Consider the following 13,348-nt stretch of genomic DNA (forward strand, 5'->3'; position numbering starts at 1 on the left):
GAGAGATGACTGGCCTAGGATGTGTGGCAAGAGATGATTCTGGTCAATTTGTTCGAGCAAGAAGTAGGAAGGTACAGGTTGGACATCAACCACGAATTGCTGAGGCTTTGAGCATGCGAGAAGCACTCTCATGGACAAAGGAATGGAGATCGAGCAAGTGTGTTTTTGAAACAGATGCTAAGACACTGGTTGACGCAATCAACAAAGTGAAGGAGAGCCAAGGGGAGTCGATGTTCGATACAATTGTTGATGATTGTAGGGAGTTAATTAAACACTTTGAGAAAGTGTTAATTGTTTTTGTTCCTAGATCAGCGAATAGTGTTGCCCATTTGTTAGCAAAGGGTGCATATTCTATGTCTGGTTTACAGGAGTGGGTTAATACTGCTCCTGATTTTCTCATTTGTAACCTTGATTTAGACATGGTTTGATTAATGCAAGTACGTTTATTTCAAAAAAAAAAAATAATAACGTATTGTATGATGGTTTGGGTAAGTCCAAATTTCTTCTTGGGAAACTATGTACTTGAGTGAAGTGGGTATGTCATAAATTTGTAGTACAAATTCAAAAAAATGGTAATTTATATTAAGATTTTTTTAAGTTTTTTGCTATATAAGTTCTAAAAATTTAATGTTTCAACAATTTAATCTCTAACATATAATCATATAACTACAAAAAAAATAAAAAAATAGCCCAAATAATGACAGATTTACTAATATTATAGTTGAAATTAAATTTTAAGCAAGAGCATTTTATAAAAAATACATATTCTGTATCTTACAATTTTAATAAACATCACTATTTTATCTTTTTGCTGGGGCACCTCTGCCACGTGGGCTGCATAAATATGCCCTTTGAGTTATACTCGGGAAGGATCAAGTAAAGATCACCGAGGACACGTGTCCCTCATAAAATCAAATTTTATATTTTTAAATTATTAAAATTTATAAAAATATCTGAAATTGTCGTCTCAAAATTTAAATATATAAAATATTTTCTCAAAATTTGTCCGGTGTCCCTAAACAAATTTTTTTAGATCCACCCTTGATTGTACTAGATAATGATGTGAAAATTTGGAGATGCTCTAGTCCATTAAAATTCGAATCACAGAAACAGTTTCGCTATCACTGATTCCAGCTATCTATGTCATTATATAATTAGCTTTAGAAATCTAAATTTAAGCTTCCTTTAGTTTTGATGTATGGCTTCATGCATGTGACCATGCATATATTAGGAAATCGGAATGTTTGTCTATTGATCCAGCTGTTCATTCTCAATGACTGATTAATAATACTACCATCAAAGTGGATATGCTCCTCTGAGACAATAAATCTGTGAAAAAGGGCATGTATCGATTTGGTTGTGCTTTTCTTACTACATCGAAATTGAATTAAAAACCGAATTAATAAAAATCAAACCATAAAAATAAAATTTAAACTGCGATAATTAAGTTCTAGCAACCGAAAACTACATTATTGTAGTTGCAGTATGTAGTTAAAGACCGTATTAACACACTCTTAAGTTTTTACCATTTTCGGCAAAGGCGTATATGTCCTGCATAAGACTGCATTAAGCCACAGGAGTAGATGTACTCTGCAATGTATTTACTACAAGATTAATTACTAATAAAAGTACATTTGAATATATTTAATTAGTGTATATTTTTACTTAGTCCAGTCTAGCTTTTCAGAATTCCATAGTACAATTTCCCTCCATTAAGTTGTAAGTATCTTCCTCTGCACTGCACTTCTCTTTTTCTGTACACAACCTCTTTGTCTTCTCATTTATTTTGTTCTTTTTTTCTTTACTTTTAATCTTTTATTACCACTGAGGCATTGACTACAAAGTCCAGGGTAAAGTAGAAACAAACAACTCTAGCTCAGGGCACTTGTTTCTCTCTCTCACACACACCCCTCTGCAGTTCAAACAACACTCAAGAAATGGCTAAGGATGGTGACTTCAAGCTTCTTAAGATCCAGGTTCTCATGTTCCTTATCTTCTTTCTTGTTTGTTTTTCTCTTACACAATGTTTTGCATTTTTTGAGGTTCTTTTTTCTTTTCTTTTCTGATGACTTTAAGGTAACTAAAGTTGGGTATAAGTGTTTTCCTACTAAAAATTGTGTTTGTATGCGTTGTTTCTTTTCATTCTTTACAGACTTTTGTTCTCCGGGTTAATATTCACTGTGATGGTTGTAAGCAGAAAGTCAAGAAACTTCTTCAAAGGATTGAAGGTACTGTGTTTTTTTACTTATAATAATGTCTCCACACACACAAACACATTCTAGGAAAGGATACATTTTACCCCTCCAAGTACTAAATGTATATATCTTGATACCTGTCTTTACATGTTATACCCTAGAGCATTTAAATCTTGATTTTTTAACTTAAAAAAGGTGGCTTTTTTTATGTAATGATGAAGATGTGATTCTTGATATGTGCTTTATTTTATGGTACTTATTTGTTACCTTTTTCACCATGTTGGTGTTTACTCTATATATTTTTTCACTATGTTGGTGTTTACTCTTTGTGCAGTAGAGCATTTTAATCTATCTTTTTGTGTTTGAGGTTAAAGAAAATGAGTCTTTTTGAATTAGCAAAAAGAAAAACAAGAGTCTTGATGCTTTCAAGTTTTTTCAATGTCATAAAGGCCTATGATACAGACACAGTAACTTTTTGTTTTTGGTTACTGTTGTGTTAATTGTTATGTTATTTTACCCCTTTTTGTGAGCAGGAGTTTTCCAAGTACTCATAGATACAGAGCAGCAAAAAGTCAGTGTTTCTGGTTGTGTAGATTCTGCTACATTGATCAAGAGATTGATCAAGGCTGGTAAGCATGCTGAAATTTGGTCAAATAAGTCTAATCAGAACCAGAAACAGAAAGCTAACTGTATCAAGGATGACAAGAACAACAACAAAGGCCAAAAGAAGCAGCAAAAGCTTTCGAATTTAAGGTTCTTAGAAGAAGATGAATATTTTGGTGAAGAGGATGAAGAAGAAGAGTTAAAGCGACTGAATTTTCTAGTCCAGCAGAATGCTGAAGCTAACCATGCTAGACAAATGCTTGAAGCTGTTCAGAATATGGCTCAAAACAAAGCCAAAACGAATAATCAAGGCGGGAAAAGGGGAAATCAAAATCAGAATGCGGGGATTAATGTTAATGCAAGTGGTGGAATTGATACGAATCTTCTTGCTGCAATGATGAACAATCAAGGTGGAATTGGAAGGGGTGGAGCACCGAATGATGTGAATTCGATGATGATGGAGAATATTGCTGCAGCTCCAGGAGGGATTTATCAAATGCAACCAAATGGCGCAATTCAGGGAGGGTCTTCAAGTGGGCTTAATTTTTCAAACCATCCAGCGTACAACATTAATTATCCTCAGCAGTTCAACAGTCCAGCAGCTGCAGCAATGCTGATGAATTTGCAGAACAGGCAAGTTATGATGCAGCCTCAAGCCCAAGCTCAGATGATGCTTCAGAGGTCTTCTGTTGTTCCTCCGAGCACGACTGGGTACTATTACAACTACAATCCAGGTCCATACCCTCCTTACAACGAGCCCATTTATTATACAAGTACTGGTGCTGGTCAATCTGCTTCTCATATGTTCAGTGATGAAAACACAAGTAGCTGCTCAATCATGTAAGATCTCAAGTAATTAAAGGACTTGGTTATAGTTTTTGAAAGCCCAGTTATGCATTGACTATATGATGTTTCCTTGATTAATTACTAGTCATGTTATGTCCTTTTGACAAGCTTTTGTTTTAGATTTGGTTACTGGTGCTCTTAGTTGTAGTAATATATATGCAGTGGTGGTATGTAAAAGTCAAGATTCTGGTTCTAGTAGTATTATATATGGATAATGCAAGGCAATGTTTGGTGGTTTATCTTCTATCTCTATTCCTGCAAAGTAATCTATGTCCAGGGACACAGGGAGTGACTTTGGTTTGTGTGATACTAATTCAGAGACATGATAACATTATTATGCAGCCATGCCTAGCAACTGTGGGGTTGATTCTTTGGTCAAACATTTTGTTTATATATGCACAAGTGCGTGTCACATGCACGTGCATGAATATGTAGTATTTACTTGCTCTATTTCAATTTGAGTTGCAATCTTTTCATGTTTTGTACAGAATAAGTGGGTTGAGGTTCTATACTGGATTCTGGATGTCAATAGAGTAAGTTGCAAAGTAGTTAAAGTGTTAATAGTTAATACAAAGTCATCTTCTTAGCTGCAAAGTAAGGGGTCTTTATTAGAGTTTACTGTGATAGTATGAATTACATTTGAGGGATTCATTTCAAAAGGGAAAACTGTGTTAGGAACGCCTGAATTTGAACTAGAAATTGTGATTATCAACATATGCATTATCCAGGTGTAAGATTATAACATCCGCGGTTTCTGAATGCAACAATGCTCTCTAGCTACTGCGATACATGTTATATGTTGAGGGCTATGCTCTTGTAGATATGCAGAACGCTTATTTGCATTACAACCAGCTGTTCACGCAAATATCAGAACCACCATGTTGCTTTATATAAATTTAGGAAGGATATATGTGTTGATGACTGAGTTGATAATGCTACCAAGGACTACGAAACATTTCATTATCTTTTGCTTTCTTTGGGAGTCTGGTTAAATTGTTTCTTGATGCTGCTATAGAGTAAGAGCTCTTTCTTCAACATCTATAAGTGGTTGACGCTCGCTTCACTTGAATTGCCTGTTTTAATTACGTTTTAAATGTAACCTTTGCTGGTATGTGATACGACTGGTTCTTTCGTATGCATTTGTGGCGCCAGGTTTGGGAATTTACAAGTAGCTGTTTATATTATAACCATCTAATTACAGGATATCTTTCTCTGTTACAAAATGATGTCTCCAACTTGCTTATTAGTGCTAACAAGCTTACAGTAGAGGCAAGTGACAGTTAGGTGCATAAACCGATAAAAGAAAGGAATCAGTTCCAGGAAACAAGTACACAAAAATTTTTTTGTTTTGGTTTTGCATTGCAAGTGTATGTGAATACGAGTTTGAGTTTAAATTATATAGTATTTTGTAATATATCTCGACATTTAGCTGATTAGAAATTTGCTAATATTGTTTGGTTTCTTTCATCTTTGACTAGGGAAGTAAATATAAGCGGCTAGCGTAGACCTGGCAATTTGTTCGTGTCGTATACTTTCGTGTCGCGTATTTTCGTGTTTTGTGTACTTGAATGCCAAATACAAAACCGACATGTTTAGCATTCGTGTACATTCGTGTTCGTATACTTTCGTTTTGTATCGTTTCGTGTCGTGTATGTCGTGTTAATTGAATATTAATATATATTAAATTCAATATTAATACAAATTAAAATATAAGATTTTTAGGTAGAAAAATTATAAAATATATGAAAAATATATATTTAGATCTCAATTCTATACAATATAATGAAAATAAATAATATTTTAAAAATAAATATACATACAATTATTATAATTCTACATATATTTATAAAAAAATATTAAAATTTAATTATAATATTTATTTATGTCGTATACTTAGTGTCGTGTACTCGAAGGTTAAACACAAAACCGACACTAAATCTCGACTGTGTACTTTCGTGTTCGTGTACTTTCGTGTCGTGTACTAAAAATGCAAACACAAACACTAAATTTTCGTGTCGTTTCGTGTCGTGTAAGTCGTGTCGTGTCATAAATTGCCGGGTCTAGCGTATATATATTTTTATCTTACGTATGAATGTCGACACATTTAAGAAGTCTAAAAATTGAGAATAAGGGAACTTCACGGGTATGGGGATACGAAAATCATCAATATACTTATATAAAGGATAAGACGGGGACGTTAATGTGGCGTCTCTCAAATTGTCTCATTCTATTTTTCTAATTTTTTCGAATTTTTGAGTTAATAAATATCAAAACCTACAATTAACTTATATCCTCCTAAATATTTTATCATTATTCATAATATCCTCCTAAAATTTCTATAAAATCTTCCATTAAGATTTTTGAAATCAACTTATCATTATATTCTTCTAAAACTTCTCTTTTCAATTTAAATCAACTTACCATCTTGGTATTCTCATAAATTTTGTTTTTACTACGATTTCTCCTTCTTCTCCTAAAATCAACTTACTATATTCTATTTTTTAGCCTATAAAATATTGCAAAGACGGATATCTATAAATTTTTATCGTCATTCATAATATTCTCCTAAATTTATACAACATCTTCCATTAAAGATTTTTTAAATCAACGTTGTCATCATAGTATTCTCCTGCCACTTCTACTTTCTATTTAAATCAACTTAACATCTTCATATTTTTCTAAATTTCCTTTTTAATATCATTTCTCCTCTTTTTCTTAAAATCAACTTACTATATTATATTTTTCTGAAATTTTATTTTAATTTTTAGCATATGAAATATTACAAAAACAAATATCTATATATATTGCGGTTAGGTGGCGCATCTCATATATTTTTTTACAATTTTCTCAAATTTTTACATTATAAAATAGAAAAAAAAATTACATTGATTATTGACTAATAAATAATACAATTTTATGATATTATATTTATGAATAATGAGAGAACGACACATTGGAGTAAACATGTTTAACAAGAGAACGAATTTTTAAACTTTCTGATTTATTATATATTTTTATTATTCTTAATTTCATAATGACAAAGATCAGATAAAAAATACAAGGGAAAAGAATTCAAAATATTATTTTAGAAGGTCGCTGCGAAGCGCGGTTTAGTAAACTAGTTTCATTAATAAACAACTATGTTAAGTTACACATTTAACAATAAAGTAACAAGTGAACTTCGATTAAACTTGATTTTCTAAAAAAAATTGCTAATTTGCTATCTTACCTATTTTTATCACATTTTCGCTTTTTTTTTCTTCATAAATATTTATTTCGAATACTAAATGTGACTAATATTTGATCTATAAATTAGTTGAGGTTTCCATATTGCAGTAGAAAAAGGTGTTAGTGTCTGAGTATCTAAATAACCGACACATATACGATAACCTAAATTGAAGAGTCACATTAATATAGGTGTACTAAGAGGTTGTTATAGTTAATATATGCAACTCCTCTGAGGCGGATAAGTGGTTTGATGCAACATCCTGACTCCTACAAAGAATTTTGCATACATTGATTGACCGATTTATGGTGGCTGCCGTTGCAATGTGGCAAGGTTGCCGAATGGTGATGTTGAAGACGCATATCACATATATTGACAAGGAACCGTAAGATAATCAAACAGATAGAAGCACTTACGGTAACAAGTAACAACTCCTTTAACAGTCCAACAATCATCTAGTTGAATACTTTAACTATGAACTTGGCACCTGGCATTGTGTTACTGTAAACTCAAATTCTCTCATTAAGCATTACTTCCATACCAATTTAGCTCGGCTAGTTAAATCCTGTGCGCCAATCTTATTTTGTTGCAAATTCCCTTGTGTCCTCAATTTTTCTGCCAAATGTAATTGGTTCATAAATTCTGTGCCTTGTTTGAAAACAAGCATTTCAATTGAAATGCTGGATTTTAAATGATATGATTTGAGTTGTCATTTCAAATTCTCATATTTGCACTAAAATTTGATTGTCTTGAATTTTAAATTAAATCCAAATCCAAATTTTTTAACTTATCCAAACATGTTATTTGATCAAATTTAGAATTTTAAATGAAATCCAAGTTACCAAACGGGTAATAAGGAAGAAGGATTTTGGCCGGTGCCTTCACAAAGTCGTCTATTTGTATGTATTAGTGGACGTGACAAATTAATGTATCTTGACGTGTTGTGTTTTTTTCTTGAAAAGAGAATTCTATACTTTTATTCTTTATTAATAAGCGAAACCATGTATAAGTTTGACTTCTAAACTTTATAAACTTTGTTTTTAACATAAATCATTCCATTCTTTATAAATTTTATTTTCTTTACAAACTATTAAGTAAATTACTAACATGAATTGATTTATATTCTCTATAAACTTTATTTATTTATAAATTATATAAAAAATTATTAAATTACATTAAATTAAGTAAAATAACATATATTTACTTTTATTTTGAAAAACTACTAACCGTAAATTAAACTATTAACACGAATTGACTTCTATTCTCTGTAAACTTTGTTTTCTATTAGTTAGTGTCAATTCTAGTGCCAGTTTACTTTTAAATTGGATAATATTATTTTAATACTAATTAAGTAATAACAAATGACTTTAGTAAAATTTATTAACTTTTAAACTGAAAATTATTGATTTAACGATCGTATTTGTTACTGTCCATCACAACGTTTATTTACTTAAAATTAAAAAATATATTTAAACAATAACAAATTTATGGGCTGTATTTAGATTATATTAAGTAATATTAAATTAAGTTTAATAACATCTATTTACTTTTATTTTATAAATTAATTTTTTTATCAATAATTAGGTAATATTAAATAAACTATATTGAAAAGGCGAATTATAAGATAATTATCATATAATATTAATTAATATTAAATTATCTAAAGAACATATATTTGGTTCGTAAGATAGAGATACAATTCGTTTCACAAAAATAAAACTAATATGTTAGATTTCTATATCAAGGAAAACAATGCAAAACTAGAATTATAGTAGAAAATTTCATAACCGATTCGATTCTTTTTAACCACGTAACTATTTTTACAAGTACCAATTTAATATTTGATATTAATATATTAATTTTAATTCATGTTTCGCACAGATTATGAATAATTCTCTACAAATATTAATTCGATATTTTTAGTCTCGGATCCGTGTTTCGCACGGGTTATCAACTACTCCTGTGTCCCTAAATATTTTTCCTTTTTGTATTGTACACGTTTGCCAATGCACACTTTTGATTGTTAATATTTTTAGTTTCGTATTAGTATTAAATATAAAAACTTCATTGTATTAAAGTACTCATAAATACGAATCCAACAAGATCACTCATGACTATATTTGATCTTATATATTACACGTAAATTAGTAGTCAATCGATTACCGTAAATAATGTAAAAAGTCAAAACATGATATGTGTTTTGGGACGGAGGGAGTATCAACTTATATTAATAAGCGAAATCATGATTATATCCTAAATCTTGGTACTCACTAAAAAATTATAACTATTTTTAAAATTTTATGTAATAAAATCTCTAAGTGACATAAATTAACTTCTACTCTCTGTAAATTTTACTTCAATTTTTATTTATTGCTGAACATCCAAACGTCAGTTTACTTTAAAATAATCGTATTAGAAGTTAAAATGTCAGATTTGTATAAATAAATAATTAGGGGCATGCATAACGAGAACTATACTTTTAGAGTTACACTTAATTTTGATTTTTTTAACTACATATTTTAAAAACATTTTATCTATTATATTTAGATCTGTATTTTGCACAGATTATGAGTTTCATTTCAAATAATAATGTAATATTATTATTTTTAATTTCGGGTCCGTGCTTCGCACGGGTTACTAACTAGTAATTAATAATGAAAAGTCATACGGTATCTACTGATCTACACATATGATCGAAATTGAATAAATGTATAAATATATTGATGTTGAATCCTTACTTTTTGTTAAGCAATCAATCAATTTATTGAAATGATATGTACATGATATCAATTGTTTTGAGCAATCGACCACAAATGTATCATCATAAAAATCTTTATCAGATCTATAATTTCGAACATGATAAACTGCAAATAAATCAAATAAAACAAAATTCTCATAAGGAGAGATAAACAAAACCCAAATATATTAGAAACTTATTGAATTTCAACAAGAGATGAGATAAGAGATGAATTAACAATAATAAAAAGAAGAATAGATCGAGATTTTTCACCGGTAAAAATTGATGAAAGCCCCTCGGAGATAATAAAGAGGCTGCTTTAAGGTTGAGAGAATTTTTTGATGTGTTGTGTTATTTACATTTTTATATGTTGCCCCGTTTTATTAAATTTAGTTTTATAATTATATAGAAAATATATTTCGATTTCACATTAAATCAAAAAAGGAAATAATAGTAATTAATTACTTCCTCTGTCCCATTTCAATTTTAATTTGCCCCTCATTATTGTAACTTGTATTTTCCAAGCAATAGAAATACTTTATCTAATTTATTTTAACTATCATTTAATTTTTCTGTATATATTTATACCAGTCAATGTGTTTGTTAGGCTAAAAGATCAAAATAGTAAAATTTAATATAAAATATATATATCTATATAAAGAAAAATCACTCGTGGCTGACGTGACACCTCCCTTTTGTGTTTAAATTATTTTATCTGGATTCTAAAGCCCCTTACATTTTTTTATATTTCTCTTATCTTATTATCTCAGTGTAACTGCACAACAAAGAAAATGAACGGACAACTCATGATGTACAGATATTACTACCAAGAAAATTAACAGTCAAATCTCCTGTTTCAGTTTTGGACTCCCTATCTACCTTAAATTGGGTTCATCATGTGTTTATAAGGAAAGCACCTCATTTCTCCTTCCAGTTTCGAATATTTTGTTTACATCTTATATCTACTTTTATATTGTTAGGGTTCTTCTCGCCAGAATACCAACAAATATTTCAGGTATTCGTGTGAATCAATTATTTATTCTGTTTGCATGATTTACTTTGTAGATTTTTCATTTTTCTAATGCTAATTATATTTTTAGCATCTAAAGTTTTAGGTTCCTGCTCTCTAAGAGTATGCTGAATAGGAAAAATATCTCAATTTATTCGTATATCATGATAATTTTTTGATAGTTTCTTCTATATATACTTATATCCTTTGACACAACCTGGCAGATTTTTAGAAATATTTTGATTAATATCTATTTTTGTAGTCACATTTACAGTGTTGTAGTATCATTTTCCTGTCATGCAGTATCATATTTTCAAGTTTATGAAGGATGAGGTGGTGGTTCTGATGGCTGGTTATTTAACTGGGACCTCTGAGGCGTGTTTAAGTTATTTTCTCATAGTCCTCACACACTGTCCATTTTCTATTTGTCCCTCATTATTTCTTTGTAATTTTGTTAAAGAAAATCAGCAAGAAATAATTAAAGCACAAAAATTACTACCTAGAGAATCAACAACCAAGTCTTGTAATTCAGTCGTGGACTCTCTATCTCCCTTAATTTGGCCGAGCATGTGTATAAAGGAGGGCCGACCACCTTTTCCCCTTCAAGGTTTTCTGTTTTATCATTAGTAAATATGAGTGTTTTGGTTATTTGTTATGTCTGTTTTTTATATTATTAGTGCTTTCCTCCCCATTTGTTACAAATTATCAGCATATATTTCAGTATCCCCAACATATAATTCGGGTATCCCTGTTAAATTAAAAATTTATCAATTTATTCTATTTATCTGGTTTTATTTGAAGATTTGCCATTTTGCTAATGCTAAATATATTTTTGCGATCTACAGCTTTAAGTTGTTCTCGAGAGAGTACATTGATTGCAATATAGCAAAATGTATCATTTTTGGCGCACGCTGTAGAGACATGGGTTGTGTTCATTATACTCCTGCTGACTTAATTTATCCTGTATTTTACATGCTATCTCGAGTTTACTGAAATATCAAAGTTACTTTCATGACTTATTATATCTTTACAAACCTTGATTAGAGCTCTCATTTAGTGTTGTATATATGTATTATTTAATGCAAGTCACTGTGAATATAGTAATTTGCCTTTTTTAATTACATTCATAAAGAAAACTTGTATTATTATAGACTTGTCATTCGAAATTTTCTTGAATATAGTTTTAGCTAGGGTTTGATGTTGGTATTTAATAATAATGTATGCTCTATAAACAAATATTGGTTTGGCTTGCTTTGAGGAGTAGTGGGAGACCTGGCTTTCCTTTCCCTTATTTATAACTCGAAAGTAAAGGGTCTTGAATTAACTTTAGGAATGGGATCAAAATGCATCATGTTCAAAGCTATGGTTATATAGTTATTTTCTTCCAGTAATTTATTATTTCAACCATGAAATTAACCTTTACCTAATAGGTGTTACTACCCTGATCTGATAAAATACATGTGACAACAAAAACAAAATGCAGATTCAAATGCAAACACAATTCCAGAGTTGACTGATTTTGACCTTTTAGTTATATATTGTATTAGTTAAAGATATCTAACTACATTATCATTTTTCATATTCAATATTTATGAATTGAAACCACACTAACTTCAACATTGTGGTTTATAACATCTTTGTTTGGATTTTATTTAAACTTTTAATACATGTGTAGTTATGAAGGCTGCCTTGCACTCTGCAAAAATAATTTTTTTAATTTTTTTTTGTGCTTTATAGATTGAAGAACCTGAATTATTGTTTATTGGTCATGGATGAGGTCGGAGAGTATTTGTCACCCCCAAAATTGTGCGAAATGTTGTGAAATTCATCTCACTTCACACAGTTTTATATGGAGGGGATTTCATTTATCTACTGATGTATTCAGTATCCAGCTCCTCGCCTTAAGATCTGCGACTTTGGTTACTCTAAGGTTTGGATTTATAATAATACACACTTTGCAAACATACCATTAATCTTTTAAGTTTTTATGGCTTGATTAAAGTTTTGATAATGCAATTTGATGTATAACTACTAAACCGTTACAGGCATCTCTGCTGTACTCAAGGCTACCAAAATCACTTGTTGGTACTAAAGGTTCGAAAGTATTAAGATGTTAAACATTACTTCTCTTAAACCTGATAAATTTTTATATTTGTGTTGATTTATATTGTGTGATATTTGCCGATATATATGTAATTGTGCTTGATGCCGAGAAGCAAAAAGGTTGTTTGCGCCTAACAGAGGTAAAAGTTATAATCCTTGAAAAAAAAGATAGAAAAGGACTGAAATCTAAGGTGCGTGGCATGACAGGCTATTCGTTTTACTATTCATTTTTCGTGTTTTCTTTTGCGTCCAAGTTTTATCATGTTCATGTAGTGGCTTTCGACATGCATATACCTTAGTTGCCAATTTATTACAAGGCATATCAACATGCAAACTTCAACTATTTCATGTCTATAATTGCAACAATCTTCTCAACTTTGTGCAATCTTCTTCACTTCCTTGTCTCAATATAGTGAAAGTTATATATATTGTGTAAGATCAAGGAGGCTGGCATAAGAGAATGAAAATTATTGTTGTTTAGATATGCATCTCCTTATTTTAAAACAGTATCATGATTTACATTTTCTCTTTATTTTTCGGCACCTAAAGGTACCACCATTTCTATAATGATAGTTTTGCTCTTTAGTAATCAAGATTCTTTTCTATTTTAGTCTAACATTTGTTGGTTT

General features: G+C 30.3%; 1 protein-coding gene across 1 annotated transcript; it reads left to right on the top strand.

The window, feature by feature from the left end:
• The first annotated feature begins 1,747 nt into the window (after positions 1–1,747).
• LOC141667284 (heavy metal-associated isoprenylated plant protein 37) lies at positions 1,748–3,883 on the top strand. Its single transcript, XM_074473712.1, has 3 exons — positions 1,748–1,976; positions 2,153–2,228; positions 2,729–3,883. Exons 1-3 carry the CDS (start codon positions 1,938–1,940, stop codon positions 3,640–3,642), a joined length of 1,029 nt encoding a protein of 342 aa, XP_074329813.1. The 5' UTR covers positions 1,748–1,937; the 3' UTR covers positions 3,643–3,883.
• Positions 3,884–13,348: the final 9,465 nt, after the last annotated feature.

The sequence above is a fragment of the Apium graveolens genome, chromosome 6 (genome assembly GCF_009905375.1).
Source record: "Apium graveolens cultivar Ventura chromosome 6, ASM990537v1, whole genome shotgun sequence".
In the NCBI taxonomy this organism is placed as follows: domain Eukaryota; kingdom Viridiplantae; phylum Streptophyta; class Magnoliopsida; order Apiales; family Apiaceae; genus Apium; species Apium graveolens.

Bases quoted from the DNA above. Each gene is read 5' to 3' on its own strand.
- LOC141667284 (XM_074473712.1), top strand. From the start codon at position 1,938: ATGGCTAAGGATGGTGACTTCAAGCTTCTTAAGATCCAG. The intron at 1,977-2,152 runs GTTCTCATGTTC...CATTCTTTACAG, and splicing joins TCAAGCTTCTTAAGATCCAG to ACTTTTGTTCTCCGGGTTAA. The intron at 2,229-2,728 runs GTACTGTGTTTT...TTTTGTGAGCAG, and splicing joins ACTTCTTCAAAGGATTGAAG to GAGTTTTCCAAGTACTCATA.